The 20,266-nt window shown below is 45.4% G+C and overlaps 2 protein-coding genes across 4 annotated transcripts in view; one reads left to right on the forward strand and one right to left on the reverse strand.

The window, feature by feature from the left end:
• Positions 1–15,481, forward strand: part of LOC140714971 (ras-related protein Rab-37-like) — a 387,517-nt gene extending 372,036 nt beyond the window's left edge. For 2 of the 3 annotated variants that reach the window (XM_073026678.1, XM_073026680.1), the window contains exons 7-9: positions 5,967–6,023; positions 10,593–10,669; positions 11,825–15,481. In XM_073026678.1, coding sequence (XP_072882779.1) covers positions 5,967–6,023; positions 10,593–10,669; positions 11,825–11,930 — 240 coding nt within the window. In that variant the 3' untranslated portion in view covers positions 11,931–15,481. The remainder of the gene's footprint in view (positions 1–5,966; positions 6,024–10,592; positions 10,670–11,824) is intronic. The other variant, XM_073026681.1, reaches the window with a different exon arrangement.
• Positions 15,482–16,688: 1,207 nt separating this feature from the next.
• mif4gdb (MIF4G domain containing b) overlaps positions 16,689–20,266 on the reverse strand; it is a 169,692-nt gene continuing 166,114 nt past the window's right edge. The window contains exon 6 of the mRNA XM_073026682.1: positions 16,689–18,133. Within this exon, the coding sequence (XP_072882783.1) occupies positions 17,906–18,133 (228 nt within the window). The 3' untranslated portion in view covers positions 16,689–17,905. The remainder of the gene's footprint in view (positions 18,134–20,266) is intronic.

Genomic DNA, 20,266 nt, shown 5'->3' on the forward strand with positions numbered 1-20,266 from the left:
ATGGATTCGCCCCTACAGTCTTCCTTGTGACCTTGCACCTTATTGTCTGTCTGCACTGAACTTACTCTGTACTCCTTACACTTTATTCTGCATTCTGTTACAGTTTTACCCTTGTACTACCTCAATGCACAGGTGTAAAGAATTGATCTGCATGGACAATATAGAACATAGAACAATACAGCACAGTACAGGCCATTCGGCCCACAATTTGTGCCGACCCTTAAATCCTGCCTTTCATATAACCTTACTTAAATTCCTCCATATACCTGTCTAGTAGTCTCTTAAATTTCACTAGGCAGTGCATTCCACGCACCAACAACTCTCTGAGTAAAAAACCTTCCTCTAATATCCCCCTTGAACTTCCCTCCCCTTACCTTCAAGCCATGTCCTCTTGTATTGAGCACTGGTGCCCTGGGGAAGAGGCGCTGGCTGTCCACTCTATCTATTTCTCTAATATCTTGTATACCTCTATCATGTCTCCTCTCATCCTCCTTCTCTCCAAAGAGTAAAGCCCTAGCTCCCTTAATCTTTGATTATAATCCATACTCTCTAAACCAGGCAGCATCCTGGTAAATCTCCTCTGTACCCTTTCCAATGCTTCCACATCCTTCCTACAGTGAGGCGACCAGAACTGGACACAGTACTCCAAGTGTGGCCTAACTAGAGTTTTATAGAGCTGCATCATTATCCTGCAACTCTTAAACTCTATCCCTCAACTTATGAAAGCTAACACCCCATAAGCTTTCTTAACTACCCTACCTGTGAGGCAACTTTCAGGGATCTGTGGACATGTACCCCCAGATCCCTCTGCTCCTCCACACTACCAAGTATCCTGCCATTTACTTTGTACTCTGCCTTGGAGTTTGTCCTTCCAAAGTGTACCTTCTCTGGGTTGAACTTCATCTGCCACTTCTAAGCCCACTTCTGCATCCTATCAATGTCTCTCTGCAACCTTCGACAATCCTCAACACTATCCACAACACCACTAACCTTTGTGTCATCTGCAAACTTGCCAACCCACCCTTTTACCCCTACATCCAGGTCGTTAATTAAAATCATAAAAAGTAGAGGCCCCAGAACCGATCCATGTGGGACACCACTAGTCTCCAATCCTCCAATCTGAATGTACTCCCTCCACCACGACCCTCTGCCTTCTGCAAGCAAGCCAATTCTGAATCCATCTGGCCAAACTTCCCTGGATCCCATGCCTTCTGACTTTCTGAATAAGCCTACCGTGTGATACCTTGTCAAATGCCTTACTAAAATCCATGTAGATCACATCCACTGCACTACCCTCATCTATATGCCTGGTCACCTCCTCAAAGAGCTCTAACAGGCTTGTTAGATACAATCTGCCCTTCACAAAGCCATGCTGACTGTCCTTGATCAGACCATGATTCTCTAAATGCCCATAGATCCTATCTCTAAAAATCTTTTCCAACAGCTTTCCCAGCACAGACATAAGGCTCACTGGTCTATAATTACCCAGACTATCCCTACTACCTTTTTTGAACAAAGGGACAACATCCACTCCAATCCTCCAGTACCATTCCCGTAGACAACGAGGACATAAAGATCCTAGCCAGAGGCTCAGCAATATCTTCCCTCACCTCGTGGAGCAGCCTGGGGAATATTCCATCAGGCCCCGGGGACTTATCCGTCCTAATGTATTTTAACAACTCCAGCACCTCTTCTCCCTTAATATCAACATGCTCCAGAACATCAACCTCACTCATATTGTCCTCACCGTCATCAAGTTCACTCTCATTGGTGAATACCGAAGAGAAGTATTCATTGAGGACCTCACTCACTTCCACAGCCTCCAGGCACATCTTCCCACCTTTATCTCTAATTGGTCCTACCTGCACTCCTGTCAACCTTTTGTTCTTCACATAATTGAAGAATGCCTTGGGGTTTTCCTTTACCCTACTTGCCAAGGCCTTCTCATGACCCCTTGCTGCTCTTCTCAGCCCCTTCTTAAGTTCCTTTGTTGCTACCCTATATTCCTCAATAGACTCATCTGATCCTTGCTTCCTAAACCTCACGTATGCTGCCTTCTTCCATCTGACTAGATTCTCCACCTCACTTGTCACCCATGGTTCCTTCACCCTACCATATGTCCATATGCAAGACCGCGATATACACTCAGTGGCCATTTTATTAGGTACACCTGTACGTTAATACAGATATCTAATTAGCCAATCATGTTGTAGCAACTCAATCCATAAAAGCATGTAGATATGGTCGAGAGGCTCAGTTATTGTTCAGACCAAACATCAGAATGGGGAAGAAATGTGATCTAAATGAATTTGATTGTGAAATGATTGTTGGTGCCAGATGGGGTGGTTTGAGTATCTCAGCAACTTCTGATCTCCTGAGATTTTTACACATGACAGTCTCTAGAGTTCACAGAGAATGGTGCAAAAACCAAAAAAGCATCCAGTGAGTGACAGTACTGGGGGAAAAAATGCCTTGTTAATGAGAGAACTCCGAGAAGGGCCAGACTGGTTCAAGCTGACAAGAAGGCAAACGTAACTCAAATAACCATGTGTTACAATGGTATGCAGAAGAGCATCTCTGAATACATAACACGTTGAACCTTGAAGTGGTTGAACTACGGCAGCAGAAGACCACACTGGGTTCTGCTCCGGTACGTCATGAAGCAGCCGCTAAATGAATGTGACAATAGTAAGCCAGTTCATCAATTTGCCACCTGTCACTCATAGGCTCATTGGCTGTCTGTCATACTTCAGCTGTCTCTCCACAAACTGCCCCTCACAGTTTGTTCCCCCACACACAGTGTCATTCTGTTGTTATATATTCATCTCTCAGGATTGGTGCATCACTGGCAAGGCCAGCATTTATTACCCATCCACAGTTGCCCTGAGAAGGTGGTGGTGAGCTACCTTCTTGACGTGCTGCATTCCTTCAGGTGCAGGTGCTCCCACAGTGGGGAGATAGTCCCAGCAACAAAGGGAGAACAGTGACATTCTTCCAAGTGAAGATGGCATGCATCTTGGAGAGGAAACTCCGTAGGTTTGGAAATGCCTGGTGTTTTGTAGATGGTACATGCTGCAGATCTGTGGTGATGGAGAGGATGAATGTATAGGATAGTGAATGGTGCTTTGTCCAGTGTGGCACTGATCTTTTTGAAGGTTGTTGGAGCTGTATTCATGCATGCAAGTGGATGATATTCCACCACATTCCTGACATGCCTTGAGGTTGGGGGTAAGGCCTTGGAGCATCAGTCTTCACAGGATTCCCTGCCTCTCACCTTTTCCATGGTAGTTATGTAGTTGAATTTCTGGTCAGTGGCGACTTCTGCGGGGTCTGATGATGAGGGATTCACCACAAAAAGCAGAATCTCCCAGTGGCCACCCATTTCAAGTTAACTTCCCAGTCTCATTCCGACATGACAGTCCATGGCCTCCTCTACTGCCACAATGAGGCCACACTCAGGTTGGAGGATCAACACCTTATATTACATCTAGGTAGCCTCCAACCTGATGGCATGAATATCGACTTCCCGAACTTCTGGTAATTGCCCCCCCCCCCCCCCCACCATTCACCATTCCTGTTTCCCTCTCTCACCTGCCTATCACATCCCTCTGGTACTCCTCTCCCTTCCCTTTCTTCCATGGTCTTCTGTCCTCTCCTATCAGACTCCCCCTTCTCCAGCCCTGTATCTCTTTCACCGATCAACTTCATCCCTCCCCTTCCCGGGCTGACATATCACCTGCCATCTTGTGCTTCTTCCACCCCTCCCCCACCCACCTTCTTATGCTGACTTCTCCCCTTCCTTGCCAGTCCTGCTGAAGGTTCTCAGCTGGAAATGTTAACTGTTCCATTGTCGCTGCCCAGCCTGCTGAGTTCCTCCAGCATTTTGTGCGTGTTGCTTAAGCTTTTGTGATGCCATGGGATATCATGCAGTGGGTCAGACTCTCATTTGTTGCACATGGTCATTGTCCGCTGTTTCTGTGGCACCTGTCAGCTACCCTGGATATTGTTCCAGTCCTGTGCATGCAGGCGTTGACCATTCGTTTGCTGAACAGTTGCAAATGGAAATTAATGTAATGTTATCATCCACTTCTGACCTTGTGATAGAAAGAGGTCACTGTTGGAGTTGCTGAAGATGGTAGGCCCTAGATCACAGCATTCCTGGAGGGAGATCCCACAGTTGGGATGATTAACCACTAACAACCACAACCATCTTTCTCTGTTTTAACTCCGACCACTGATCGCCCATTGATTTCAGTTTTACTATCTGTCCTTGGTGCCACACCCAGACAGCTGCTACCTTGACATCACTATGCCTACCCCTTCAGAGAAAGTTCACTCAGGTTATTAAATAACCTGATCAATATGCATAGATCATCACTCTCCTAGTAATAATGAGATACTGTCTGAAGACAAAGTGGCTGGAAGACATTTTTAAATCCAATTTATCCAATCTCTCAAAGGTCAGATTAGGCAATGGAATCTCTCTACTTTACCTCATCTATCTTTCTGTTTTTACTCCAAACTATTTTTAGCCCTCCATCTTTTTTGCTGTCTTTTTCTCTGCTTCAACACAAAACAGCCACAGGCACCAGCACAGAGCACACAGAAAAAATGACTCAGAGCAGAAGACACAGAGCACAGACACAGGACTCGGAGCAGGAGACGCAGAGCACAGACATAGGACTCGGAGCAGGAGACGCAGAGCACAGACATAGGACTCGGAGCAGGAGACGCAGAGCACAGACATAGGACTCGGAGCAGGAGACGCAGAGCACAGACACAGGACTCGGAGCAGGAGACGCAGAGCACAGACACAGGACTCGGAGCAGGAGACGCAGAGCACAGACACAGGACTCGGAGCAGGAGACGCAGAGCACAGACACAGGACTCGGAGCAGGAGACGCAGAGCACAGACATAGGACTCGGAACAGGAGACACAGAGCAGGAGTAGGCCATTGGGAGCATCTAGCCTGCTCGTCCATTCAATTATTCTATGGTGGGTCTGAACTTTGTGCACAATCCCATCTATCTATGCTCTTGTATATTAAGATCTATCTACCTCTACCATTAAAGACATCAAATAGTGTGCTTCACCACCCTTTAAGGAAGATAGTTTCAAAGACTCATAGTCCTGACAGAGAAAAACAAAATTCCTTATCTGCAACTTAAATCGATGACTCCTTTTTAATCAGGGTCTCGGTTCTAAATTCTCCCCTAAGAGGAAATGACCTTTCCACATCCACTTGGTCAAAATGCCTCAATGCCTTATGTGCCTTAAATCAACTCCTCTTAAAAACTCTATCCGATCCAAGCACAAACTGCACTGCCTTTCCCAATTAAGCTACCATCTATTCCATGTATCTGTCTGAATCAGAATTAAAATCAGGTTTAATATCACTGACATGTCATGAAAGTTGTGGTTTTACAGCAGCAGGACTGTGCAATATGCAAAAAAGCTACAAATTACAATAAGAAATATATTTAAATATTGAATAATAATACAAAAAAGAGCAAAAATAGTGAGGCAGCATTCATGGTTTGGTTCATTGTCCATTCAGAAATCTGCTAGCAGAGGGAAAGAAGTTGTGTTTAAAATATTGAGTGTGTGCCTTCAGGTGCCTGTATCTCCTATCCTGGGTGATGGGGGTCTTTAACCATCTTTGAATTGCTGCCACTGTATTAAGATTCATTCTTAAATACCCAGACCAATACAATATGCAGAATTCCAGTTGTAGCCTCATATATATCCTTTACAATTATCTTTATATTCAGATATTAACAATAAATGATACATGTCTGTTCAATTTCTTAATTACTTGCTATACCTGCATACTCTCCTTTTGTGAATCATGCACTGGGACCCCCTACTTAAATTAGTCCTACTCCAGCTGACTTTTAAGTCACAGGAAAACTTCCTGTTAAAATAGTCGACAGCCACCCAGAACCATTTTGTTTTATTGTTACAGGCTGACATAACCAGTGAGAGAGCCATCAAGAGAGAAGAAGGAGAGAGACTGGCCAGGGTAAAGTTAATTTAACTGCCTTCCATCCTGACCTTATCTCTTATTTCCATAGAAACACAAGAGACTTCAGTACTGGAATCTGGAGTAGAAAATAAACTGCTGGAGGAACCCAGCAAGTTGAGTAGCATCTGTGAAGGGAAAAAGGTGTTTCAGAGTTCAAAGTAAATTTTATTATCAAAGTACATATACACAACTCTGAGATTTATTTTCTTGTGGGCATACTCAGCAAACTCGATAGAATTGTAACTAAAACAGGATTAATGAAAGATCACCCAAAACGAACAATGCCAATGCAAATATAAATAAATAGCAATAAATAATGAGAACATGAGATAATGAGATGAAGAGTCCTTAAAGTGAGATTATTGGTTCTGGAAACATTTCAGTGATGGGGTGAGTAAAGTTGAGTGTAATTATTCCCTTTTGTTCAAAAGCCTGATAGTTGCGGGGTAGGAATTGTTCTTAAACCGTGTGGTGTGAGACCTGAGGCTCCTGTACCATCTACCTGATGGCAGCAGTGAGAAGTGTGTGGCCTGGGCAGTGGATGCTGCTTTCATGTAGATGTGCTCAATGCTTAGTGGGGGGGGGGGGGGGGGGGGGCTGTACTGTAATATTCTGAGCCAAATCCACTACCTTTCGTAAGCTTTTCCGTTCAAAGGCATTGATGTTTCAGGTGGAGGCCATGCATCATGGCTGAGGGTGTAGCTAGTGAGAGGGATGGATGAGACAGGACTGGTAGGTGATAGCTGGAACTAGGAGAGGTGGGCAGATGGAACCAGATGATGGAAGGGAGAGGAAAGTTAGGCCAAGATAGGAACTCAGTTGGATAGGTGGGCGGGTGCTACCAGGTCATGGTGGAGAATGGATCTAGGTAACAGGAAGAGGGAGTGGATGAGATGGGAAAGGTGAACAAAGAGAGGGGGATACTGGGTTCAACTTTCAGATGCAGATTCTTGAGCACAAACCGCAGACTGGGAAACCTGAATGTGACAGGTACCTGGTTAGTAAGTTCATGGGTGTCATTTGGTGTCAGAGGCATTGAAGATAATTATCAGGATTTACAGAGGGATCTTCATCACCTGGTTAAGTGGTCTGAGGAATGGCAAACGGAGTTTAATTCAGATAAGTGCAAGGTGTTGCCAGGAATTAAGGATCTGAGTTATGGGGGAGGTTATTCATTGCAGTGCAGAATGAGGGGAGGTCTTACAGAGGCATTCAAGATGAAAGAGTATAAGGGTGAATGCATGTAGGCTTTTTCCTCTGAGGTTAGGTGAGACTAGAATCTGAGGGGGAACTTCTTCACTCAGAAGATGGTGCGAGTGAGGAACAAGCTATCAGCAGAGGTGTCAGATGTGCATTCAATTATAACATTTAAGAGAAATTTGGATAGGAACATAGATGAGAGAGATATGCCAGGCTATGGCCCAAGTGCAGGTAGATAGGACTAGGCAGAAGACCAGACTAGATGGGCTGAAAGACCTGTTTCTGTACAGTAGTACTCAATGACTATGACTAAGATAAATGAGGATAGGACTTCCACATTGAATATTAGCCCTTTGGAGAGTGCTGTAGAATGCAAACCCTGGTAAGACAAGTACAGGGTTCCCTGAAAGAGGCATTGCTGGTAGACAGGGTGCTGGTGAAGATTTTTAGCATGCTGGCCCACATCAGTTGGGGCACTGAGTCGAGATATTGGGATGTTGTGTGCAAGAGGATGAGGCCCCATTTGGAATATTGTATTCAATTTTAGTCATTCCGCTATAGGAAAGATTTATGAAGATGGTGCAGGACTAGATGGGCTGAATTACAGAGATAGGGTGATCAGGCTAGGACTTTGTTTAATTGGACTGTAGGAGAATGAGGGGTAATCTTACAGTAGTGTGTAAGTTTATAAGGAGCACAGAAAGGTGAAGCAAGAACAACAAAGAGCCGGTCATGGGAGGCAGGGGAACAGCTAGATTGCTTCGAGTAAGTGGGCTGGGCCGTGTTCAAGGAATCATCAGAGGATCTGAACAAATACACCATGGTTGTCGCAGACTTTATAAATACAAGTGCATCCCTACAAAATCATTCAGAATCTTCCCTAACCAGAAGCTCTGGATGAACTGTGAGATCTGCAGTCCACTGAGGGCCAGGTCACTGGCGACCAACAAAGTTACAGGAGATCCAGGTACAATCTCTGGAAAGCCATCTCACATGCAAAGTGGCAATTCCAGACCAAACTTGAATCATTGGAGGGCGATCAACAGCTGTAACTGGACTTGAATGCTATCACTTCCTACAAAGTGAAACCAAATGACACCAAGGTGTCAACAGTACTAAAGACCTGTCTGATCAACTGGATGGAGTGTTCATTGATATCTTTAAACTCTTGCTTTGGAAATCTGAACTACCCACCTGCTTCAAGCAGGCTTCAGTTATACTGGCGCCAAAGCAGAATGTGGTAACCTGCCTCAATGACGATCAACCAGTGGCACTAACGTCAGCCATGATGAAGTGCTTTGAGAGGTTGATGATGAAACATAATCAACTCCTGCCTGAGAAGTGTCTTGAATCTGCTCCAGTTTGTCTACCTGCACAGCAAGTCAACAGTGGATGCCATTTGATTGGCTTTTCACTCATCCCTGGAACATTTGGACATTGAAGATGAATACATCAGGATGCTCTTCCTTAACTACAGCTCAGCATTCAATATTATCATCTCCTCAAAATTAATCAATAAACGTCAAAAACTGGATCTAAATTTCTCTTTGGGCAACTGGATCCTTGATTTCCTCACTTGAAGATCCTAGTCAGTTTGGATTGGCAACGACATCTCCACATTTTCCATCAGCATAGGTGCCCCATGAGGGTGTGTCATTAGCCCCTCTCTCCTCACCTGATATTTATAATTGTGAGGCTAAGCACAACTCTAATTCTATACACGATACACTGTCTTAGGCCTAATTAAGGGTGGTGATGACTCAGCATAAAGGAGGAGGGAGATGAGTGGTGCCACAACAACCCAATATTAGCTAGACCAAGGAGCTGATTATTGACTTCAGGGGGAGAAAACCAGAGGTCTATGAGCCAGTCCTCATCAGAGAATTAGAAGTGAAGAAGGTCAGCGACTTTAAATTCCTTGTCTCCAGTAAGGAATTTGCTAGAAGTGCCATTATGAAGGAAGCAGAGCAGCACCTCTACTTGCTTAAAAGTTTGCAAAGATTCAGCATGTCATCTAAAACTTTCAAAAACTTCTATAGATGTGAGGTGGAGAGTATATTCACTGGTTACATTGTGTTCTGATATCGAAGCAGCAATGCCCTTGAACAGAAAAGCCTGCAAAAAGTAGTGGAAATGGCCCAGTCCATCATTGAGCACATTTACAGAGTGCTATCACAGGAAAGCAGCGTCCGTCATCAAGCATCCCATTATCCAGGCTATGCTCGCTTCTCACTGCTGCCATCAGGAGCCTCAGGACCACACCAGCAGGTTCAGGAATTAGTTATTCCTGAACCATTAGCTCCTGAACCAGAGGGGTAACTTCACTTGGCCCAACATGTCTCATTTTCAAGGACTCTTCATCTCATGTTCTCAATATGTTTTGTTTATTTTTCTTTCTTGTGTATTTGTAGTTTGTTGTCTTTTGCACATTAGTCATTTATCCTGTTGGATGCAGTCTTTCACTGATTCTATTGTGTTTCTTGTACTTACAGTGATTGCCCGAAAGAAAATAAATCTCTGGGGGCTGTATATGGTGACATAAATGTACTTTCATAATAAATTTACTTTGAACTTTGCAGTCTTTTCCCCAGGGTTGGGGAACTGAGAACTAAGGGCATAGATTTAGACTTAAGGTGCAAGGGGAGAGTTTAATGGGTACCTGAGGTGCAGTTTTTTCACCTACAGAATAGTCAGTACATGGAATAAGCTGGTGGTTGAGGCTGATAAATTAACAACATTTAAAAGGCACTTAGACAAGTACATGGACGGGAAAGGTAGAGGGGTGTGGGGCAAATGGGATCTTGGTTGACGTGGGTGAAATGGGCTCAACAGCCTTTTTCTGTGCTCTACATTGTCGGTCAGGTCAGATATGAAGTTGAGATCACTCTGAGGGCTGACAAGCTGCCACTGCATCTTTTGAAGTAGAGGACCTTTACAGTACGTCTCCATATTACTTCCCTTTCAATCAGGATCAATAACATTGCATATTTTCTGTTTTCGGGATCTCACTGTCTGGAATTGGCTGTTATGCTTCTTACAGCATTAACTGCTCTTGCAAGTACTTCCTTGGTCTATTTGGTCATGAGAAGCATTGATGGCCCATTAGTGAACCCTGCAAAATAGGAGCTTACACATTGGCTAATTTCTGTGGCGAAGGTAGAAGGTAGTTGGAGAAGGATGTCCAATTCTTACCACTGATGTTGTCTTCTCATCAACAAATATATAGAGTGAAATACACTATGATATCTACACTGATGTGATATCTACACTAATGTGAAATACGTACAGTGATATTTTCACTAGGGTGTGGTATACAGTTGGTAATACTGATTGCAAAATAATGAGTTCCTTGTTTCTGACCTGCAGGAGTATGGTGTTCCTTTTATAGAGACCAGTGCCAAAACAGGCATCAATGTTGAACTAGCATTCCTTGCTGTAGCAAAGTAAGTTTTTATATGAATTATGTTTGTGATAGGGGCTGTGTTGTAGTTTTTACTGATGAACCCGAGTTGCTCTGGGGATATCTAAGGGCATAGATGGGTTCAGAGAATGTTTGGAACAGGGGAGACCATACAACCTCTACATGAGAACATTCCTGCTAGTCCCACTCCCCGTCCTCTCAGCCCTGAAAGTTCTTTCAGTTCTGATATTTATTCAGTAACATTTTAAATACCACAATTGAGCCTGCCTCCAGAATCCCTAGCAATACATTCCAGACCAATGGTTCTCCTAAGAATTGTATTACTTTTCAATTTTTGACCAATCACTTTCATTTGAACTCCCCACCAATGCAACAGCTTTGTCTTTTTTGTAACAATCACAATGTGAAATGCCAGATCTCCCTGCTACTTCCTCTGTTCCAAGGAGACCAATCACAATTTCTCCAATCTATCCCAATAAATTTCCTCATCCCTGGAAGTATTAGTTAATATTCCCTGAAAGCCTTGCCACCTTTATGTGTAGCACACAGAACTAAACACCATACTCCAATGGAGAGACAAATGATTCTGCAGATGCTGGAAATCTTGAGCAACACACACACAAAATGCTGGAGGAACACTGAAGTTAACTTCGATAAAGGGTCTCTTCCCTCCATAGAAGCTGCCTGGCCTGCTGAGTCCCTCTGGTGTTTAATGTGTTACCATACTATGGCTGTGGATGAACCAGTATTCAATAAAGGGTTATACTGACCTCCTTGTTCTTGCCTGTATTAGTAGAGCCCACTACTATGTGCACTTTCTGAACAACTTTCTCAACTGCCCTAACAATTATAACAAACTGCATATTCAGCTTCACTTCCCTCTGGTCTACCAGTCTGTTTAGAGTTACGACCTCTAGTTCACATTGTCCCTTCTCACTCTGACCAACAAAATCTAACATTCACGTTTCCCAGTATTAAACTTCCCCTGCTACCTCTCCATCTATTTCCACTTCGCATTTATGTTGCCCAGCTGGTTTTGACAAATGCCTCAACTCCCCACTGTCTGCACCAACAGAGGATGGTCTCAGGAAGAGCCTTTGCTAGAAACCAGTCAAGGGGTTGGTAGTAAACTGAACCCAGTCAGATGTGAAGTAACCGACTTACTGTTTCCTTCCAGGGAACTGAAACACAGATCTGCCAATCAACCCAATGAGCCCAAATTCCACATCCATGAGTACATTGAATCTCAAAAGGAAAGGTCCAGATGTTGCGGGTTTGAATAAACGGCTGATCTCATTGGAGGACTCAGGGTGTGGCACAGTAATCGGCTTCACCGTTCGGCTGTGAAGCATGCACCAATTGTATACCTACATTCACTCTCAGCTTGGTGTTGAGCTTAAGTACCCTCAAACATTCTATATTACCTCCATATTCACTCAATGTCATTCTCATATCCTTAGTCATTTAGTATTCTTTTCATACCCATCCAGTCCCTGCCCCAAAGAAGCTCCCCAACTGGCCACTCATCCACCCAGACATTCCTTCCCCCCCCCCCCCACCTCTAAAACTCCTTCAGCTAGAACAACAAAGACACATCCCTTGAATTCTAACCCCTTTCTCTCCCCAATGTTATGCCCTTTTAGCTGCCCAGACCCTGAACTCTGGACTTCTCTCAATGACGAAGCACATCTGCCCAGGAAGCCAATGGAAATTGGAGAAAGGCTGGGAATTTTCAGGCCTGAAACAACCAACCACTCCACATTCTCCTGTTGTGGCCACGTTCTCACCCACCCACCCCCAAAACTCCAACCTTTTAATGGATTCAGTTAATGGATTCCCATCAAAGTTACTGAAACCACTGGATCCTTCAACCTGTTGTCAGCACCCACTCTTCTCCCCTCATCTGGGTTGGAGGATTTACCATTAAAATGGTGGACAGGTAGGATAGATTGGTCCAAGACAGACTGGTCCAGCTCACCAGAGTAAGACAGAGGGTTAATTATCAAGCCAGTTGCATCAACCATTCTGCATTCTGCAAATACCAGAAACTACCTGACAGACAAGATAACTAAGGGGTAAACTTGAGTCAGGGTAGTGAAGCAACTACTTCATCATAGAAAGGGAAGTGGAATTCCAGAACAGTCTCTCACAAAGATGGGAATCTGTTGAAAATTTCAAAACTAAGATTTATTTTTTCTCTTGGTATATTACATTAAGAGTTATGAAAACAGAATGGGTTTGACAGGTATAAAGTGCATGTCTGCTAATTGAAAGGCAGAACAGACTTTAAGAGCTGAATGGCCTCGGCCCTATCTAACCAGTCAGTACAGGTCCAATCTCGTCTCTGGTGTATTTCAGCTATGCACATAACCTGAGGCAATCCCTTCAATACAGCCAACCTGATGCAGTCAGCTGGAGATTCAAACCTAAGGTGCCCCTGCCTCTCCCTCCACCTCACAAATAGACCAGTGTGACTATGAGCCCAACACTGTTGTTCAACCATATTTGCCCCTCCCCTCCCCAATTATAAAACCCACCTCTGTTCCTATTCAGCAACGCTGTTTATTATCTCTGCACAGCATTCAATGCCCAGCGTCCCAGGGAACAAATGCTCCAAGCATTACCTTACTCCAATCTCTCCTTCATGCTGCAATGTATATTTTTGCTTTTCAGTAAATGTTACCCCCCCCCCCCCCCCGGTCACCAGTGGCTCCGTTCGGCTGTAAACATATACAGATATTTATAAAAATGCCTTTTTAACCATACGATGAAATAATTGTACATAAAATGCTCTTTGCTTTGTACTTGCTAATGAGATCACTGTTCTGATGTTTAACTGGAATGCATTTGTTATACAAGTAAGTTTCCTCAGTCGTAGCTTTTGGAACAATGGTGCCTACAACAGGAAGTGAAATAACAGTATTTCCTGGAAAGTGACCTTGCTGACAGTGGAGGTGCCTTTCAATATAAACTGCTAAAGCAATCCTGGCATCTCTACTAGAGTGCCCCAGATGCCTTTAATCCTCCTGTTGCTTGGTTTATTGTGTTAGACTTGCCTCGTGCCCCCTTTTTCCAGACAGCATCATGGTTGGAGACTTGGCCCACATGGATTTGAGGAGATGGTGTCGGATTTTATCACAGCCCCTCATAACCTGACTCTCCATAGAATGAACTGTACATAATGAGGCTGCGCCGATTCAAATGACCAGCACACACCCGGGGGGCTTAGTTATCCTGTCAAGGTCAGTCTCAGCTAGGAAGTAGCATGCTTGGATTTCAGATGCTGTAAGGAAAAGTTTGAAGAAGATCTGGAGTTCCATGCCTGAGTTCTTGTGGTACTGGGGCATTGCCCATGCATGGGTTATTCCTCATATTCCAGTGGATGGGTGAATGAAGGCAAGCAGCCAATCATGGGCATGCTCTTCATTCTGGCCACACTGAAGGGGCAAAAGGAGAACAATTCCCATCGATCTGGGTGTGAGATGTCCCATTCTGCTACCCCACCCGATCTTGCACCCTTCCTTCCCCCACCACCACCATTCCACTCTCCTGTACCTAATGTGAGCAGAATGGTCAGTTAATTGGCCACTGTAAATTGCCCCATGTGAGCAGTGGTACAATCTGCAGGGAGAATGGAAAATGAGATCAGGGCAGACTTAATAGAAATGGGTAGATGGTGGAGCAGAAGTGGCCATTTTCCCAGGCTGCAGCTTGATGAGGGAGTTACGCTGGAGAATTCCAGGAACATTTCTGGTTACCTTGCATGATGAACCAAACTTACCATCCAGGCTCAAAATGAGGCTGCTTTCCCAGAAGTGCTGAGGGAGTAAAGAGAATGATCTGTGGAGGTGGTTCCCCCACCCCCTCTCCGCTCATCACAAACGCTGGCGATGGTGGAAGCCTCATTCTCGGGAACAGTAGTGCAGGATTGTCCCTCTGGTTCCCGACCCTCCTCGTTCTTTAAAATGTCTTCTAGGCCAATCCTCCCTCATCACACTGGTTAACTCCAGGAGCAGGGCTGTTGTGGGAATTGCGAAAGAAATTTCTTTGTGTTTGCTGTGTGTAGGAATTAGACCTATGAAGGGTTTTGCCTTTAGGAAATAGTTCCTTGCATGCTAATCATTATTTAAGGGTTTAGTGAACTATCAATGGTGAGCTGTACCACACATTCACAGCAGTATCTGCACTGCCGTGTTAGCAGCTGTGGAGCTGATACCCAGACCTCCCTCCAGTGCAGTAGTGAGGGAGCACCACCCTGTCAAATTGCTCTCTCAGCTGGATGTAGAAGATGCAAAGATAAAGATGAGTTCACCCAGTGTCGTCACTGAACAAATTATCACTGTGACTTTTCATTTATCTGAGATTTTGTCATTCAGCAGTTTATGAGCACTTTGTATTATCAAATGGCGATTCTGCCCGTTGTTTCAAAATATGTGGACAACTCTCTAACGGAAGAACAGATAAGAGGAACCTCTCTTGCTCAACCATCCTCTGGACAATAAAATTGGGGTTAGCTCCATACGCAGCCTCGTTTTTGTCGAGTCCTCCCCACCGGCCAACACTTGGCCAGGTTGTCGTGCAGGAGACATTAGGGAGGTGGGGTCATTCACGAACTTGCACATGGAGGCCACTCATCTGTGCCAATGCAAGACGCACTCCCCTCCCCCACCACACTATACCCAGCAGAGCCCAGAGAAAAAGTGAGGCACCCCCCCCCCTCCAAAGCCAAGCTCCTTCTCTATAACCAGGGCACCTCCACTTCCCTCACCCCACTTTATCCACTTGCTCCGCTGTATCGTGCTGACGTTGAATGAATAAAGTACCTTGTTTGCCACATGTGACTCACTGTTTCTCTGCTGCTCACTTGTGTTTGGCCCGTCCTCTTTTGAATGGAGTGGATAGTATCTGAAACGCCAGGAGCCCGGGGAGGCGTTAACCCCCATCATTCAAGTGGAACAGAGGAACTAGGGATGCTGCCTAGATCCTGCCATCTTCCGCCTCTGCATTTAGAAGAGGGAACAAGCATGGTGGGTGGTGCAGTGACGAGGCATTCGGGCTGTGGGTGGGGTGGGAAGAGAACATGTGTACAACCCACACCTGTGGTCCAGATCAGACCACCCAGTTTGCTGGGTCACAGAACCTAAAGGATTTACCAGAGACTGCAGATGCTGGAATCTGAAGTTAAAAATCTACTGGAAGTACTCAATGTCAGGCAGCATCTGTGGGAGGGGGAAAGGAGTTGTTGAACATTTTTTAAAACCCTGTATCAGAGGAGATGGTCAGAATAAGAGGGCATATGGTGGGATAGGGCTGATCGGTGGATGGATAAAGGGTAACGGAATAACAGGCCGATTGAACCAGGTAGGGGAGAGATGAAAGCCACTCCCACATCTGGTTCTGGTTCCGTTTGCTCTTCACATCTCCACCCCCTCCCCCCACAGTCACCACAGGCCTCTGTCTTACCACACTTCTCTTTACATCAGCTATTTCCCCCCTCCACTCTAGTCCTGATGCAAGGTTTCAAACCCAAACATTGACAATTCTCACCCCCACCCCCCACCCCCCCCAGAGGTGCTGCTGACCTGCTGAGTTCAAGTTCTGTGAAGGTAGTAGATACCTACTGCTTTGCTGGTGAACAATTAACTTGTCCAAGGCCAAGGAAGTGTCTGTGCTTGTGTCACCAGGATGACAGGATCTGAGAGTAAAATTACTTTGCTTGAGTGGCCAGTTCTGAGGAGTCAGAACTTTAAACTTAAGCCAGGCCTGGGAGCTGATGTTGAGAACTTCCTCACATGGACAGGCAATGGAGCTCTCTCCAAAGAGATTGTGAATATCAAGAGCTTCAAAGTCAAATTTAGCAGATTAATTTGTTAACAACATCACAAAACATGACGCAGCAGGTAAATGAATGAAGTACAGGTCAGCCCTGATCCAATGGGTAGACAATAGACAAGGTCCTCCTGCACGACCTCGCTCAGATTGGCCTTCAACCTGTTGATGACTTAATGAAGGGTAAAAAGGTGTGAAAATTTGCAAGAAGTGAAACTAGCTTCTTTATTTAAGCAAAGCTTCTGAAAACTGATCAGGTGTAACTAATGCGAAGCAAGTGCTGAGGGGGAATGGGGAGGAGTCACACCATCTGTCAATGTCAAATGTTCTGACTGACAGACTGGGCTCCTGCTCAGACGACCTTGCAGTCAGTGGCATCAGGGTCCTGGTCAGAATGGAGCTTCTGGGCCTCAACCTCTTAGACCATGTGCAGATGAGGCTACAGCAGAAGAGGGCAGGTGTGGGTTGTGGCTGCTGGGGTACAGGGGCAATGAAGACCATCTAGCAGGAATGGACCACTGACAGGAGAGAACAAGGCACTTGTTACTCTGCTCATATGTAATGTCTCCCTTGTGACTGATGTCCATCGGTGGTGGCATCCGTCGGTCTCGAGAGACCATGGATCTGCGCCTGGAGTTTCCAGGGCGCAGGCCTGGGCAGGGTTGTATGGGAGACCGGCAGTTGCCCAAGCTGCAGGCCTTCCCCTCTCCACGCCACCGATGTTGTCCAATGGAAGGGCACTAGGACCCATGCAGCTTGGCACCGGTGACGTCGCAGAGCAATGTGTTGTTAAGTGCCTTGCTCAAGGACACAAACACGCTGCCTCAGCTGAGGCTCGAACCAGTGACCTTCAGGTTACTAGTCTGATGCCTTGTCCACTAGGCCACGCGCCAACACTGATGTCCATCACATGAGAGCAATCTGGCTCCATAACCCAGTCTTGCTCATATGAAACTCCAGACCCAAAGTGGTAAATGCCCTAGCTAGCTGCTTAGTCCATGGGGGATAAGTGATGGATAATAATTGCTGTGCTCCGATTTTGGAGAAGTAAAACTTACACAGACTGTGGTCCAGTGGTCTGGTCTGTGGCCAGCTTGTTCACAGCACAACGGCCACTGGGCCAGGGGCAGCAAAATGTGAATGAACTGAGTGTAGTGACCGGTCTGCACACACACTCACCCAGTACGATGTCCAGCAACAATGCAGCAGTGTGCCCAACACGAGCCTCAAGTTCATATACAAGCAGCAGAGCAAAACGCTGAGAACCACCCAGAAGTCAGTTCATTGTTACTTAAGTGTTATCAAAAGAGTTAAATCCTCAAGCATGGGAACTTGAACTAATAGCTCCCTCAGCTGGTGAATCTCCAAAACATGTTCAGCCTTGGAATTTGAAATACTGCCTCGTGCTGAGGCTAAAGTCAGTCCCCTGTCAATCAACCACCTCACTATAGTAGTATCTCTGGGCACTGTCGGACATCTTCCACCCTCCCGCCCGGAACTCAATGATCTCCAACAGCAGGAGTCGAGACAGTGGGGAGGGTCGGTCCTGCAGCAGGAAGCCATCTCGCAAGAGGCAGAAGAGGTCATCCATCCGCTGGGTGCAGGTCCTCTGCAGCTGCTCTCCGATGCGATGCAACTGCTGTACCAGACAGTCTACCTGGAGAAGGAGGTGCAGAGAGAAACAAGGGACACAGTGTGAACACCACACAATTCCAGACAGACGGCAGAAACACAAGAGATTCTGCAGATGCTGCAACATGCACAAAGAGCTGGAGGAACACATCAAGTCAGGCAGCATCTGTGATAAAACAAAATTGTTCACATTTCAGGCCAAGACCCAGCAGCAAGACTGGCAAGGAAAGGGTTAGAATCTCCAACTTACTATTCTGCCCCTTTCCTTTATAGTCCATAACGACCATAAGGAGGAGGCCAGTCAGCCCATCGACTCTGCTCCACTACTTCATCATGGCTGATCCCGGATCACACTCAACACCATACATCTATCTGTCCTCTCACCATATCCCTTGATCCCCGACCCCCGACCCATCAGGAATCTATCAGCTTCCGCTTTGAATATACCCATGGGCTTGGCCTCCACTGCAGTCTGTGGCGCAGCATTCCACAGATTCACCACTCTTTGGCTAAAAAAATTCCTCCTTACCTCTGTTCTAAAAGGTTTTGGATATCTGCACCATAGGAAACACCCTCTCCACATCCACCCTATCTAGTTCTTTCAACATTCAGTAGGTTTCAATTAGATCCCCCCCCCCCCCTACATTCTTCTAAATTCCAGTGAATACAGGCCCAAAGTTGCTAAAGCGCTCCTCATATGTCAACTCCTTCATTACTGGAATCATCCTCGTGAACCTCCTCTGGACTCTCTCCAATGATAATACATTCTTTCTGGGATAAGGGGCCCAAAACTGTTGACAATACTCTTGCATGAACTTTTGTAGTACACACCTAAGCTAAGATCACACCCCCTTAGTTATGTTGCTGAAGAAAATAAATAAATAAATAAATAAGGTGGTTATTAAGCTGAAGTTTGATGCTACCAGACTTTAGTATGGCACGTGAGGTTAAGGTATTAAAGAAAGGGGCACTGTACTTGTTACCTGTTTAGATACTGACTTGAATGTACCACTTGTTACGTAACCTCGTAACCAGGTAACTTACCAGCAAAGATAGCGGGATCAGCTGAGTCGGGTGCTACTATTTTCAAACGTTTTATTCAAAAAAGGGGCACAAACGTATGGTTAATATAAAACATTCAGATCATATACATCGTCAAAACTCAATCTAAAACACCGGTGTAATAATAATCAATCAGAAATAAGCTCTATAGTTGTCTAGGGGATAATACTGAGTCCAATTGAAATATAAAGAGTCACTCAGAAGTTTGCAGGCTTTTCCCTTTTGGGAACCGCTGGGGTTTCACGTTGTGGAGAGAGAGAGATGGTTGAGAAAGGATAAACACTTGCCCGTTGTCTTTACAGAGCAAATCCTTGGAATCAGGGGAGCAGGCTTCCCCGTTGTTAGTTAAAAGCAGTCTTCCGTTGGTTCTAGCCACAGATTCAAAATTTGGAATCTAACGCACGTGGCTTCCTTCAAAATGCCTTCCCGCTCCCACGGGAATCGGTATCGTGCTTCCTTGGTGTCTCCTGGGTGCGTCTGAGGGTTGTCCCCCCCTCAGACCCTCCTTTATACTTCTTCACGGGATCGCAGGTGTCAATCAGGTTGCAGGTGATGCGATCTCTCTCTCAACCAGCCCACTTTGCCCGAGGGCTTTTCACGTGGTCTCCATGAGACAATAGTCAATGTCGCCTTTATTCTGCTTCTCGGGAGAACGTGGTCTTCCGCACGTCTCTCTCTCTCTCTCCCATTTCCTGTGTCTATTCAGCACGTCTCTCCCCCTCTTGGGTCAGTTGACCCCCCCTTGACTAGGGCTCTTGCGATTCTCACAAAGGAGGGGGCCGAGGGCATAACACCTCCCCCCATAGCAGGTTTTTTACCAGAGGTTAAAAACAGGTTGGTACAGGACTTTTTTTTAAATCTACATACTACACAAGCTTTTCTCTTCACAGAGTACTACCGTGATACATTCAAGTCATTATCTAAACAGGTAACAAGTACAGTGCCCCTTTCTGTAATACCTTAACCTCACGTGCCATACTAAAGTCTGGTTGCATCAAACTTCAGCTCAATAACCACCTTATTTATTTGTTTTCTTCAGCAACATAACTAAAGAGTAAGTGTGGCTTAAGTAGTATCTAATAAAGCTTCAGCATTA

Source organism: Hemitrygon akajei, chromosome 22 (assembly GCF_048418815.1).
Source record: "Hemitrygon akajei chromosome 22, sHemAka1.3, whole genome shotgun sequence".
NCBI lineage: Eukaryota > Metazoa > Chordata > Chondrichthyes > Myliobatiformes > Dasyatidae > Hemitrygon > Hemitrygon akajei.